At 48.4% G+C, this 14766-nt stretch overlaps 1 protein-coding gene and 1 pseudogene across 1 annotated transcript; both read right to left on the bottom strand.

Annotated features, from left to right (window-relative positions):
• Positions 1 to 873: 873 nt before the first annotated feature.
• On the bottom strand, positions 874 to 8227 carry LOC119521067 (annotated as a pseudogene).
• LOC119521854 (leukocyte immunoglobulin-like receptor subfamily A member 6) lies at positions 7981 to 14407 on the bottom strand. Its single transcript, XM_037820523.1, has 6 exons — positions 14385 to 14407; positions 13032 to 13156; positions 12560 to 12844; positions 12356 to 12399; positions 12150 to 12246; positions 7981 to 8078 (listed from the first exon to the last, which is right to left on the bottom strand). Exons 1-6 carry the CDS (start codon positions 14405 to 14407, stop codon positions 7981 to 7983), a joined length of 672 nt encoding a protein of 223 aa, XP_037676451.1.
• Between the last annotated feature and the right edge of the window lie 359 nt (positions 14408 to 14766).

The raw sequence follows: 14766 nt of genomic DNA, 5'->3' as shown, positions 1-14766 counted from the left end.
TAGGGATAAATAATTAAGGGCTGATAAGAGCTTTTGGGTGTTTTGGTTCATGAGAATTGTTTCAAGTTGAGAGTGATTATGATTGTACAGCTAAGCGAAGATAATGTGAGACCTTGATTGTTTATCTTGGGCAGAACATAAGCTATGTGAAATTAGGAGCCTCCTTCTAAATAAGTCAAGCCGTTGATCTTGAGGATTGCTCTTGTGAAACTTATGGCTTTAGAGGGGAGGTTGAGCCCACCTATAATTATGTCAAGGAGTCACCTCCAGAGAACCTCTGTTTTGCTCAGATGTGACCCTCCTCTCTCTAAGCTCAACTCTCGTATGATAAATTCACCACCCTCCCCTGATGTGGGACATGACTCCCAGGGAATTGAGTCTCCCTGGCAACATGGGACACGAATCCCAAGAATGAGACTGACCCTGACATCAAGAGATTGAAAATGCCTTTTTGGGCAAAAGGGGGAAAAGGAAGGTAAAAAAATAAGGTTGCAGTGGACAGGAGATTTCTAATATAGTCTAGAGGCTGTCCTGGAGGTTACTCCTATGCAAGCTTCAGCTGGATATCCCAAATGGCCACAGTAGGACAAGCCCAAATTAATAGTAGTCCCCCAACCTCTCAAGAATACCATGGTCCCTATCTGAGATTCTATAAAAGTTTCACTCACTAAGTTTATTTTTCAGCTAAAGAAATGATGAAGCAATAGTATAAATCATGGAATGTTCTAATCAGAAATAAAAAAATTTCTATTACCTGACAGTGGGTCACAGCATAATGCATATTGAGTTGGGGACCCCAACCTGCCGTGTGGGATGTAGCCTGGTGTGCTGGGGATGAGGATGGAAGGGGATCCAGTCAAGGGATGTCAACGGTAAAGGGAAAGAACCACAATTTAATGGTAGAAGAGTCCTCTACAGGGAACACACCGGATATTGTCCCTGCACCGAAACAATGCATACCACCCACGAGACTCTCAGCAGACAGTTCATAGTTTTCCTCCAGAATCACTGGATATCTCACATCGTTTCCAAGGTGATCCCACTCTGAACGGTGCATTTGTCCTTCCTATGTTCATGTCCTGGTGCATCTTGGGACCTTCCCTGGCTCTGCAGAGCCTGAAATATCAGCACCCCGAGCACCACCAGGATGAATCCAGCCAGGCCCATTCAGATGAGATTCTCCACTTTGTAATCTTGCGGGGCAGGACCTAGGAATTATGAATAAAGAGGTTACAAATGTTAGAGTAAGCTGAAGTCACCCCAGGAGCTCTAATGTACAACCAGGAAGGACCTCAACCTCCCTTGGCATGCCTTTCATCCTGTGTTCGCCCAAGTGGAGAACTTCCCCTTATTTACCACCCTTGGAGTCTGGCTGTGGTTATGGTGGGCTGATGGCATCAGGAGCTTCTGGAAACCAAAATGGGGGGAGGGTGTTGGTGAAGCCCTGAAGGGACCCCAGCCCAGCATTTCCTCTGGTGTCTGAGGAACCTCGATTCTCAAGACATGACTTGTGTGTGGATACCTAATGACTCCTTCCCCTGCTGGTGCTGGGTTCCCTCTTCTCTCACTATTTGATTCTTCCAGGATCCCTGAATTCTTTGAAATTAGATCTCTTTTCTGAGTCACATGGGAACAGAGTTTGTGCACCAAACCACTGGTTTGGCAAAGAAAATGGTATTCTGATTCAGAAATAATTGACCAAGTATGTGGTCTCTATTCAGTCTGGACCTCAGACCCCTGTAAACTGAGTTGCCAGGAGTTGAGAGTTTCCATTTAGTTAACAACGGAAACCCCAAAGTTCATGGATATGGGGCTGGGTTGTCAGGTCCTGAGTGTCAGGAGCCCAAAGGAATGAAACTCTGGGGCTCCCTCCCCTCCATTGCCCCTCAGCAGCTCCCTCCCCTTCTTGTGCTGGCATTTATTCTTCATCTGGTGCTTCATCATCCATTTATTCTGCCATTACTTAATTCTTCATAGAGTTAGGGAACCTACTTGGTATATACACAAATACAGACACACAGTTATACATACATATGCATATATATATACACACATTTATAAGCACATATGGAGAAAGATTTTAAACAGTGGTGTTAAGTCAGTGGGACACAAAGACAGTACTTCTGCCCTCTTGGAATCTGATTTTATTTGGAGACCAATAAGAACATTCAAATACATACCAAAAGAAAAATATTAGTTAGATGGATGAATATTCTCAAATATATATACATAGATATAGATATTTATATAACTATGTAGCAATAACAATAACTGTAAAACTCTCAGTATAGCTCTATATGTAACTATATATTTATGTAACTATATATATATTTAACTTTGTATATGTAACTATATATATATAAAAGAGAGGGAGAATTCACCTTTACCATAAATGCTAGGTTAATAGGTAAGGTGGAGCACGTCTGTTCTGATCGGTGTCATCAGTGAAGGTCCCATGTGGAGATGACATTTCAGCTGATCCTGAAAAAGGGGAGGGAGCTGGAGCAGGGGCCACGTGAACGCACAGGCACACAGCATCGCAGGCTGCAGGTATACCAGACGCCCAGGGAAGCTCTCAGCCTCATGGTCAATAAGGAAGCATCTGTGTGTGAGGAATGCAGGAGAGGGGGACGGGGGTGGGGGTGGGGGTGGGGGTCAGAGGAGATGGGGAGGGGGGAAGGCAAGGTGGTGCCTTGGAGCCAGGACAGAGGAGGGAGGCTTTCTCTTCTCTTTCTCTCTCTTTTTTGGAAGAATCCTGGAAACTACAGTAACATATCAAGGAGAGGAGAATAATCATCGGATTTTTATTTTAAAAGAAAACTAAACTCCCTCCAAATTAAAGCAGCAGCACAAGAAATACCCAGAGTTCTGGGCTACAAACATTAACCAAAAGATAAAACCAAACATATTTTTAAATTGTTTGAACATACAAAAAAGGAAATCCTCCAGACCTATTTTAACCAGTTTTGAAAAAGAACACACAAAGATAGTTTAAAAATAAATTATAGGGATTAAAAATAATTATAAATTTCTATGTAAAAATCATAAAAATTATTAATATGTAAAATTCTTAAAATATGGATGATTAATAAATATTACTGGATTGGGTTAATATCCAAATGTTTGATACCAAGAGTCTTTATGATATATTCCACGAGAGTAAAAAATCAGAGACAGATTGTTCAGGATGTCTACAACTATCAGTTAAAGAACGTTTTCTTTATAAAACCCAATTGTAACAGGCAAGGAATTTATATACATAGGTTTATATTAGTATATGGAATACATATTTTTGGATGTTTGCCTTAAAATAATGTGGGCTAAATATGAAGTTGGTTTACTAAAGTGAAACTCAAGAATATTTTACTCTGTCATCAGTATGACATGACTGAAGTGAGAAAAACAAGTATAACTACAAATAAATTAGTGAAATTTCCATTTTCTTTCTATGGACATAAGTTTTACAAGTAAATCACGAGAGTTCAATTGAAAACTATTTATAAAAAGACAATATGTAGTAAAAGACATGAGTACACACAAACCAATGGTGTTGGCATGTACATTTAGCTATTGTTCAGAAAATATAAAAGAAGCAAAATCTTATTAAATATATTAAATTAGTTGAAGCAAGTCTCACAATGAAGTCAGCTGGGAATGTGTATGATTTTTAATAAAACTTAAAAAGGCTTCTGAAGCTCAGTGATAAACCTCATTGGAAAAATGTCTGATAAGAAGACAAAATTAGTAAAAAACCTAATTCTCCACAATGAGGGTATAAGATAGACTTACCCCAATGAAGACATAAATAAGGTTACTATAAAATCATAAGTCCATAGAATATTAAAATTATAATTAAAAATATATATGATATCATTGCCAGAAAAATTCTGGAAGAATAAAACAGAGAAGCGTGCTGGGGAAGGCTGGCACTATAGATACAGCTCATTCAAAGCAGAGGCCGGCCCCTGGCCCATGAGTGGATCTGATGAACTTCAAAGAGAGACCAGACAAAATGACATAGGACAGTGCAGTGCGGTACAGGGAATCAGATATTTGCAGAAATGACGGATTACTTAATAAATGATATGGTGGCAAGAGTCGAGTGTACACACCAAATGCAATGTAGGAATGAGTTGCCCATGAGACGCTCTGTGCAACAATATTCTGTTTTATTCCAGTGGGCAGGTCCTCCTTAGTCTCAGCTCTGCACTGAGGGACTTGGAAACCGCCCGCTGAGCCCAGGAGGGCCTGGGTCAGGGCTCGACCCAAAGCCTGGGGCGCTTCTCTCCGAAAGGAGAGTATCTGCTGCGGGTACCTGGTTCCACCTTCACCTGCATCATGTCCCAACCTTGGCTGATCCCTACCTGTCCCGGTCTGCGTGGGCTCAGAGACCCCCACGTGGTTCTTGGAAATGGGAAAAGGAGCTGCTAAGAGATGTCTGTCTATCCACTGTCCCATCTCTCCCGGCCTCTCCTCCTCCATCAGCCCAGCAACATCCATCACTTCAAATCAGGCTGGGAGACCCAGGGCTGCCCTTTCCTCTACTCGCCACTCACCCTCCAGAAGTACTTAGCAGCCTGGGGGTCACAGTGAGCTCTGCAGGAGGTGGAGGCTTTTAGTAGAAAATCTGACAGATTTTGTGGGATACATGAGGTGAAATTCTAAACCGTTGTGGTTTCCGAATCTGTGCAGTTTCCATAATATTGTGGCTTCCCTTGCTAAGGTGAGAACTCCTAGTCTGGTGGATGGAAACCACATGCTTCTGCTCCTAACCAAGCCCGCCTTTTCATCCTTATAAGGTCACAGTTACTGGGAGAAGCAGGAGACTCGTGGTGGGCTGGAGACCAGAAGCAGGTCTATGAAGAGCCAGTTCTGAGAAGCTCCAAAGTTTGGAAATGCTCCCACCACATGCAGTTAGCAATCTCAGAAAAAGAGGTGAAAAGACTCACAGACTCAGCTCCAGCCCCCCAGGGGATCGTCCCCACGCAGACCCCTGGACCAAGCACCCCCCTGGTTACCTCTTCCTGGGCTGGACCCTCTGGACGGGGAGGCTGAGGACAGACCATGCCCCTCTCCACCCGCCATCCCAGGTCCCTCCTTCTGCCTGAGCCTCGGACGTCTCCCTCTCCCCCTGCCCAGCACAGAGGCCACAACTGACCATCCTCGGAGACCCTGGAGCCACCTGTCCCTCACCCTTAATGTCCACCCTCCTCTGGGAACAGACCACCCCTGAGTATCAGAAAGTGGGCTGAGATGAGTTTAGAGCTTGGCTCAGGCCTGGGGGTGACACGTGGGGTCAGGACCCGGTGGAGAGGGGCTGGGACCCCAGAGGTTCTGATGCTGAGATGGAGACATGAGCAGGTGAGTGTGTGGGGGTCTCTGCCTTCTCCTCTCAGTCCAGTTGTGCTTCCTGCTATTCTCCCCCAAGCCTTGTTCCTTCCCTCTCTCTACTGCAGCCCTGTCTGATTCCTCAGGAGTGGGGTGTCCCAGGGGTAGGAAACCCCAGTCCCTGTCTACCCTCAAATGGACTGAGACCTCCTCCTGCAGAACTTTCCCCTTTATACCCTCATCACAACATGTCTCCAAGCTCCCCTGGTGACAGGGCCCTGAACTGACCATCAATCACAGAAAGGACAGGGGCAGGGGCTCCTCACCTGAGACCACGAGCTCCAGGGGGCACTGGGCTGAGACAACAGATAAGGGTTGGTGTTGAGTAAGCCATAGCACCTGTAGATGCCCCCGTGGGCTAAGGTCACAGAGCTTATGATGAAGTCACGCAGGTACAGGTGAGCTCTGAGCCAGGATCTAAGATGCAGGGGGGGATCAGCTCCCCCCTTCTTGGACAGAAGGAAAGTATTCATCGGAACCCATGACTGACACCACAGGGTCACGTTCCTCTCCTGAGGACACCTTTGGACATGGAAGTGCAGAGATGGAGGATGTGGAAAGGAGCTCTCCTAGAGGCAAAAAGGATGGGTGAGAGGCTACCAGCCTTCACCTCAGATTTGGACCGAGATTTCACCAGCCCCCTCTCTGAGGATCTCTCAGTATCTATGTCTCTCAGTCTCTCTGTCTCTGTGTCTCTTTCGCCTCCCTTCCTCTCTCTCTCTGTCTCTCCCCCTCTCCTGTGACCCCACAACCCTAGCCCCGACCATCTCACCCTGCAGTCCCCCCACAGGGCCCTGCAGAGTCAGGGTCCCCAGATGGACCCAGCTGGGCCCCTCACCTGCGATGAGGACATCCAGGGGCTCACTGGGGGCCGACCACTCGGAGGAGAGGTTGTGTCCACCGTAGCATCTGTACCTGCCCCGGTGGGTGCTGCTTACATGGCCCAGGGGGAAGTCGGCCTGAGAGAGCCACCCCTGGGGCTGCCTGACAAGGCGCTGGGTGAGGTCACGAGCCCCCTCCTTGGACAGAGCGAATCTGTCGTAGCTGATGTCAGAGCGACACTGGAGGGTCAGGCTCTGTCCCGAGGCCACAATGGAGCACGACTTGGACAGGAGGGACGGCTTCCTGGACACACCTGGGCAGAGATGAGCAGGCACTTGAGGGGGCTGGCTTCCCTCAGAGGATCCCCATCTTCCTCTATAGGTTTTGGGGTCACTGTATTTCTCACTGTGTGTCTGGTCCCCCAGGATTCCTGTTTCTAAGTGTCTCACAGTTTTTGCTTTGTCACAGGGGCCTCTACTCAACTTGTCCCTGGGGACAAGGGTCCATGAAAACGTGACCTCAAAGAACTTACAGGGCAGGGACTGGGCTTCCTCACCTGGGACCAGGAGCTCCAGGGGGTCACTGGGTTCTGACCACACGTGGGGTCTGTCCCTGTAGTAGCCAAAGCACCTGAGCATCCCCCTGTGGCTGGAGCTCATGGGGAACAGGGCCTGGGTCTGCCCATTGGAGTGTCGCTGTGTGTCCAGTGTCCAGGAGCCCTTGTGTTCTCCTTCCTCAGACAGAATGAACCCTCCAAATCCCTCCCATGAGCCACACTGGAGGGTCATGTTTCCTCCTGATACCACCACAGGGCTTGGCAGGGCAGAGAGGGTGGGTTTGCTGTAGGATCCTAGGAGAGAAGGAGGAGCTGTGTTAAATGGGGCCCTCACCTCCCCATTTCCCCAGGTGGGCTGTGAGAGGGAGATACCCCCTGAGAGCAGACGCCCCTCCTGGGGGCAGAGCCTGAGGCTGGGACCCCCAAGTGTCCTCTCACCTGTTGTCACCACCAGCTCCAGGGGGTCACTGAGTGCTGACCAGCCAGCCGAGCTCTGATAGTAACAGAGTACCACCCTCCTTCATGCTCTGTCAGGAACTGGTTGTAGAACTTGGCCATGTTCCTGGGCCCCAGTTGGTTCTGTTTTTCCGAGGACACTGGGCTTCTCAATCTCTCCAGTTGGAACTCCTCGGCCTCCAGGGTCCCCTGACACCAGATGGTCACAGGGCTCCCCCATGAGATCACAGAGCCTGGCTCAGCCCAGAGGGTGGGCTTGGGAAGGAATCCTGGAAGGGAATCAGAGGGGAGAGACAACAACCTCCAACTGTCAGCTCAAAAGCTCTCTTGCTTTCATCATCATCCTCCCAAAATTGTTGAGCTCTTCTCTGTGCTCAGGGGCTAATGTACAAATTAGGACCCTGGGAATCCTGGAGAGGTCTCACCTGCCTGCACTCGGGTCCTCTTTCCATAACTCAGGCCTGGAAGAGAGTCCATGTGAAAGATTTGCACCCTGAAGCCTGAGCAGATCCTCTCCTCCCCTTCAACACCCAAGCCCTGGGGTCTCCTGGTAGACCAGGACCTGGCTGTGGGTCGGACCCCTCCCAGGCTGGAGCTTCCCTCCCCTCTCAGATCTTACCAAGGCAGAGCAGAGCCGCGAGGGTGGGGGTCATGGCGTCTCCTCTCACTGGGTCCAGCTGTGCAGCTGGATGAGACCACAGTGCCCAGCGGGACAGAAAGACACACAGGATGTGGTCACTGGGAGGCTGATCCTATCGTCACGGGGTTGTCACAGCCGCCTCACGGAAGGGAAACTGCCCCTCCCGAGGAGCCTGGAACTCATTTCCCCAGGGCGGGGCTGAGAGCTCCAGGTTCTCTGGAAACATTTCAGACAGAAGTGGGGTCTCCCCTGATCCTGGCCACTGTCCACCTGTTCTGTCCTAATCTCCAAACAACAAAGACTTAAGAACCAAATTGACCCCAGTGCCAATCCTTGGTCCTCCCCTCCATGCTGAGTGAGCTGATGGCACGTCCCCCCATCAGAGCCTCCTTCATGGGAATCTCCTTCCCCCTTTGGCCCGTCCACTGCAAGTCGCTCTTGAGTCCTTACCATTGGCGATTGTCACACCAATTCCTGGAGATGCTTCAGTGAGATGCAGAGTCTTCTCTGCAGAGCCCAGAGCAGCAGAGACACACATTTCACAACTAACTGTGCAGTTAAAGTTGAGTTACATTGTGGCACTGAGTATAAAGGAGAAATACAGAGAAATAGAAGATGAAACATGACTTCCAACTGGCCGTGGATTGTGGTTTCTTTCTACCTAAACTTCCCTTCTTTTCTAGCAACAGCATCAACCCTTCCCTACTGGGAACAATACCCTGAGTCATTTCTGCCCGCTCAGTGCCCTTGCTTCGTGCAGAACACTCTACCTCACCCTGCCACTCTAATGTCAAGGTTTCAGGAACAGTGCATTGTGGAAGAGCCCTGATATTGGAGGAAATAGCTGATCTTGTTTATATATTCATTTTACATATATACCGTCTATGTAACGTGGATCTGTAAGGCCCCTCTCTGAACTTCGGTTTCCTCATTGTCATCATGTTGATGGTGAACTCCGGTCCTCTGTGTGGGGGTGGGAGTCAGTGCTATCTGGGTCCTGGAACAGGCTCCATCCTTGTCAATTTACTCCCCCGATTATGACGTGTGAGGGTGGGGCTAAGACTTTCAAGTATCGGACTCTACAGTGTAAGTGGAATATTGATGTGCCAACTCGAGAGCTCCTATCTGCTCCAAACACCCAGAAATACTGCTTATAATTTTTGTGAAACCCACAGCCACCGTCATTTGAAGAATAAGAGAAATGAATGTTCAGAACATGGAGGGTCACCAGCTCCTGGGATCAGGGACGGCTCATCAGGATGGAAATTTCCCCCTGGATGTGGAGGAAGGAAGGGGAACCCAAGGTCCTCTTAGGGTAGGCACAGTGGCCCCAAATCTGGGGTAAGGTGGGCAGCCGTGGCTCCCCTTCCCCATGTGTGTGGATGAGCACTAGGCTATTTCTGCTCACTGACCCAGGCCCACGCCCACTGTGAGCCCCCTTTCCCTACATGTGTGTGACAGACTCCCCCACACTGTCACACATTATGTCTCCATCATGAATGAGTGTGAGCTCACGTTGGAACCATCCATGCGACTCACCATCCTGACAGACGCTACTTTGGGGACAGTATACCCCAGGGGAGGACACTCCCAGGATGGGCAAGGGAGAACCCCCCTATGGACTGTCACACCAGTGGGAGAGGAGCAGTCCAGAGACATGGGTACAAAGGGGCCATGACAGCAAAGCTGAACTCTGCTTGGACGACCTTCTATAGCATCACTATTGCGGTTGTCACAGCCAGGAAATAAAAATAATTACAAACTAGAAAGAAATTTTTGATAAAGGAAGATTTTGAATGCTTGAAACAAACAATAGTACTTATTTTACAAAAGAATAGCCAATTATTTTAACAAACTATACAGAAATCTTGGAGGTCAAAAAATGTGCATTGCAATATTCATTCCACTGTGATGAACAGCCAATACTGGAAATCCCCCAGAATGTAGTATGGAGCGACATGATTTATTAAATTATGATACATGGGGAATAGCATGAGAAGAGCCAAAATGTATCTATTGTGAGTTTCAGAAGGAAATCAGTGAGAAGGATGTCTGGCCACCATCCCAGAGGCAAACGGTTTCACATTTTACAGAGATGTGCAAGAGCCATGTAAGTGCTAGGATGTATATATACAAAACTGGAATCTGTAGGTTGATAGTTCACTGTAAAGTGAAGGAAATCAATGGGACCTGACTTCCCAATATAAAAAATGGGTGCCAGAGGATACTGGAAAATGTCTTTAAGAAATTCCTGGTGAGTAGAGGATTCTGTACTATGTCCAATTATTGTGAAGAGGAAAAGGTAAAAGGGTCAGCAGAGGATAAGTCCCTAAGTGTGAGGAGCCTCGGGCACATCTGATCCACTGGGACTCGTGTCTCCCATGTCAAACCCACCAGGTCAGGCTGCATTTTCATGAGGGTTAAGGATGGCATTGGAGGGCAGACCCTTAAACCTAGGATGATTTACTCCTCCTAGTTGTTAGATTTTATCCCTTAATTGATCGAAGAAAAGGTTTTAGACTAAATTGTGAGTGAAAAGAAAGCATTTTCATAAATCCAATATCTTAGATGGTTTACTCTTCCTACCCACACTGAAAGCAATGCTTAGTTCCTTGTATCAAGAGTTGTAGAGTATTCACAAATTTAAACGTAAATACCTATGTTAGAAATGGAGTTAATTACCTAAAATTAGTTGTAGAATGTATAACTTCCCAGCTGTTTGGTTCAACTAAATGAAACAACTAAATGTTGGTCAATCCACTCTTGCTGATGTTAATCTAACTGAAAAGTTATGATATGAGAAAATACATAAGGGATCCCAGTGTGGCCAAAATTTGTTGACAACAATGAAATGGAAGATGTCAGTTACATTGGTTTGTATTTATGGAACTTTTCCTTTTTGCATATCCACAAAAACCTAGCTGGTGGGTAAGCCTGGGATTGATCATTCTTCGAGGAGGAATGTGAGAACTCTGCTGGAGCACTTAGCAGAGCGGAGTTTTCATATCCAAGAGACACTAACTTTCAACTTCTTTTTTCCCCATAACATCAAGCTATCCCTTCTAATCTGAAATCACGGTCCTTAAGGAAATTGGTGCAGTAAGTCTCACAAGTAACTTTCCAGCACTTTCCTTATCTTCCAAGACAATGACCACAGCTACTGGTGGAGATGGGACATGCCCAGACTAAAGTTCCTGGACAGGTGAATTCTGACACTTCCTTTCCCAGGAAGCCAGTTGCACACAAGACCAGAATGGACTGGACCTTTTGAAAGCCCAGATGGGATTCTACACTTACCCAGATGGGAGAATAAAGGCCCAGAGCTGGACAGAGTTTCATCAATGGTCTCCATGCCAAGAGTGACTGGGATAACTCTACTTCAGTTTTTAATTCCCAGTGAAATGTCCCCCAAATAAGAGGTCTTCTTTGCTCTTCGTAATGCGTGTCTCACTCCATGGGTGCCTGGGATGACCCTTACAGACCCCTAGAAATCAGAACCATGAGAGGGACGTGGGGTTGGGCCCGGTATTTTCCCCAGCATTTGGGTCATTAAGAATCAGGACCAAGGAGAGGGCCGAGGGCCTGGGTCTGCTCTTCTCTCCAGCACCTGCTGGGCCTCTTCTCCCTTCTGCATTCCACTCCCTCTGAACAGGCAAGAGCACCACGACCTCAGGGCCCCTAAGACTTGAGGCCCCTTCCCTTAATCTCCTTCTTCCTTCCCAGCTCCCGGGAACAACGCCTTCTGGAAAGTTTAAAAGAAAAGGAGAAGTTGAGAAGCCTCCAGGTCTGGGAGACTGCTTCCTCTGGGCTAAGAGGACTCTACCCCTCAACAACCATGAAGCTCACCCACGTGGGTGAGGGGCTGCTGGCCCTGATGCCATTTGTACCATGGCAGGAGGAGGATGCGTGGCTGTGGCAGCGTGTCATTGCCTTCCTCAGCCAAGCTCTTTTCCTCCTAGGCCAGCCCCCCGTACCCGCCAGCACCTGCCCTCCTCTCACCTGGCACTGCCTTGGAACGTAGGGTGGGGTGAAGGAGCGAAGAGAGTGTGGGAGTTTCCTGTCTTCTCCCATAGCACGGAGGGGGAGAACCCCACCTAGCTGACCCTCTCTGTGTGACATCACAGGGGACACACTGATCCACTTCCCAAGCTCTTACCCCTGTGAATCTGGACCTGGGGCCCGGTTCCCCTGACCCCCCTTCTCCACCAGGGCTTCCCTGGGCACCCAGCATAGATCACCCTTTGTGGGGACCCTAAAAGGGATGGGGCCTGGCTGGGGCACCCTCACCTGTGACCTCGATGACCACAGGGTCACTGGGCAGTGACCAGCTCTCAGGGTAGAAGCTGGATGAGCCATAGCCCCACATTGGGGTTGGACACAGGGCCTACAGGGAAGAGGGCAGAGATCTGTGGGTTCACTTCATGAGGGAGGGTGGGGCAGTTCCTCCCTCTTTCAGCAGATAGAAAGTGCCTGTTAGGTTGTGAGAGCCACACCACGGGGCTTGGATGGGCTGAGAGGGAGGGTTTGCTGTGGGCTCCTGAGAGAGAGGGAGGGAGCTGCATTAAAGGGGGGCTGTGGTCTCCCCACATAACCCCTGTGTGGCCTGTTGAGCTGAGTTCCCCATGAGGCCATGCTCCCTTTCCTTCTGCCCATGGGGAGGGGATCAGGGAGGAGGGGGCCTGGCTCCTCCCGCTTACCTGTCACCACCAGGTGCAGGGGGTCACTGGGCGCTGACCAGCCCTCCGGGCTGCTATATTCACACTGGAATCTCCCTGTAGTGTGTGCGCTCACGGATTCGATGGAGAATCTGACCTTGTCCCCGGAGGCCAGTGGGGTCTGCGTGTCCCAGGGTTTGGAGGCTCCGTCTTTATTCAGATGGTAGAGGTCAGCCTGCGGTGACCCCTGACACCAGAGGGTCACGGGGCTCCCCGATGGGATCGTGGAGCCTGGGTCAGCCCAGAGGGAGGGTTTGGGGAGGATCCCTGGAAAGGATTCAGAGCTGGAGACACCAGGGGTTCCCTTGTCCCTCGGTTTTCCCAGCTGTCACCCGAAGGCCCCTCCCAGACTGGTCCCCCTCAGCCCAGACCTGCTGAGCCCCCTCCCGAGCTGCCCAGGGGACCATTGTGCTGAGCCAGGAGGTTGGGGCTGGGAGGTCTGGGGAGCACTCACCTGCCTGGACGTGTTCCCACCGGCCCGGGCGCAGCCCTGGAGGAGAGTTACCTGTGAGGGGCTCGTCCCTCCCACCCACGAGGAAGCTCCTTTCATGGTCTGTGCCCCTGCGGGACGAGTCAGACCTGGGGATGAGCACATTCTCTGCTCTCCAGAGGCTCAGCTCTCCCCTTGAGCCTCAAAACTTCTGGGGTCTCCACAGTAATGAGGATTTAGGTGTGTATGGGACCCACATTCCAGCTTCAGGACCTCTCCCTTTTTCTCAAAACTCACAAGGCAGAGAAGGGCAGTGGATCTCAGAGTCACAGCCCTGCTGCCCACAGTCCAGGGAGGCCAGACAGACAGACAGACACACAAGATGCGACAAGATGCAATTCTCCTAAATGGGGTTGCCACGTCAGTGGCCTCACAGGAAGGGAAACAGCTCCTCCCTTGTGTCATGCTGTCATTTCCCTTTTAGGTGCTGAGGAGAGAACCCATCGTCCTGGAGACTTTGCAGAGCAGATTTAGGCTCCACAGCATTCTGCCTTTTTTAGAAGTTGTATGACCTAGATTAACTCACTTCCCTTTCTTGACCCTCCAAAAATGTAAATTGTCTTCTTCACTTAACCCTTCAATCAGCAAATACATATTGATCCCTTAAAATAAGCCAGGCCCTGGGGATATGTCAGTGAGCCAGATTGATCCCTGGTCCCTAGGTGCATGAGTGGAGATGAACGGACACAGCCTTTAAAGTAATTACAGAATGAAAAATATAATTACAGCTGTGGGAGGTTGTAAAAATGGAGAAAAACAAAGACAATGGGATTGCATATAAAGGGATCCATGGGAGAGAAGGAAGACCTTATGCAGAAACTAGAGACTTAAAGCAGGTGTAGATGTCCTGGTGAGAGACAGGGAAAGAGCTTCCTATACAAGAAGGTGTGTGAGCTGATCCAGGAATGAGAGAAACCCAAAAGGACAGAGAGGGAGAAGGTGAGGGCTGGCCCTGAGCACGATGAAAGGACTCTGATTTTACCTTTAAGCAATGGAAAGATGTTTAAGCAACATTATTGAGGTACATTTTAGGTGTCATAAAATTTGTGCATTTCAAGTGTACAACCCAATTATTTTTGGTAAATTTGAGTGGTACTAGACAATGAGAATATTTTTTAATGCAGTTTTATTGAGATATATTCACACACCATACAACCATCCAAAATATACAATCCCTGGTTCACAGTATCATCACATAGTTGTGCATACAGCTCCATGATCAATTTTAGAACATTTTCATTACTCCAGAAAAGAAATAAAAAGAAAAAGAAAACCCAAATCTTCCCATACCCTATATCCTCCCCGACCGTTACTGACCTGTTAGTATTGGTGTAGTACATTTGTTACTGTTGATGAAAGAGTATTAAAATAGTATACTTAACTATAATCCACAGTTTTTAATAAGTATATTTTCCCCCATAAACCCCTCTATTATAAACACTTTGTTATAATGTCATACATTTCTTCTAGCTCCTGAAAGAACTTTTTTATATTTGTATAGATAATCACAGGTATTGTCCACCACAAGATTCACTGTGTTATACATTCCCATGTTTTAATCTTCAACAGTCCTTTCGGAGATTTCTTCTCTAAACACCCCCTTTCCAACACATTCACACACCATTTAGCAATGTTAATTATTCTCACAATACTGTGCTACCATCACCACTGCCCATTTCCAAACATCTAAGTTCATCCA

This window comes from Choloepus didactylus, chromosome 27, assembly GCF_015220235.1.
Source record: "Choloepus didactylus isolate mChoDid1 chromosome 27, mChoDid1.pri, whole genome shotgun sequence".
Taxonomy (NCBI): domain Eukaryota; kingdom Metazoa; phylum Chordata; class Mammalia; order Pilosa; family Megalonychidae; genus Choloepus; species Choloepus didactylus.
Note: the sequence above shows the minus strand (reverse complement) of the source record. Positions and strands in the feature narration are given on the sequence as shown.

Excerpts from the sequence above, each read along its gene's own strand:
- LOC119521854 (XM_037820523.1), bottom strand. The coding sequence starts at position 14,407 with ATGTACTACACCAATACTAACAG. Across the intron at positions 13,157-14,384 it reads TACTACACCAATACTAACAG|GTCTGACTCGTCCCGCAGGG; the intron begins GTCAGTAACGGT and ends GCTCATCCCCAG. Across the intron at positions 12,400-12,559 it reads CCTGCACCTGGTGGTGACAG|GAGCCCACAGCAAACCCTCC; the intron begins GTAAGCGGGAGG and ends CCTCTCTCTCAG.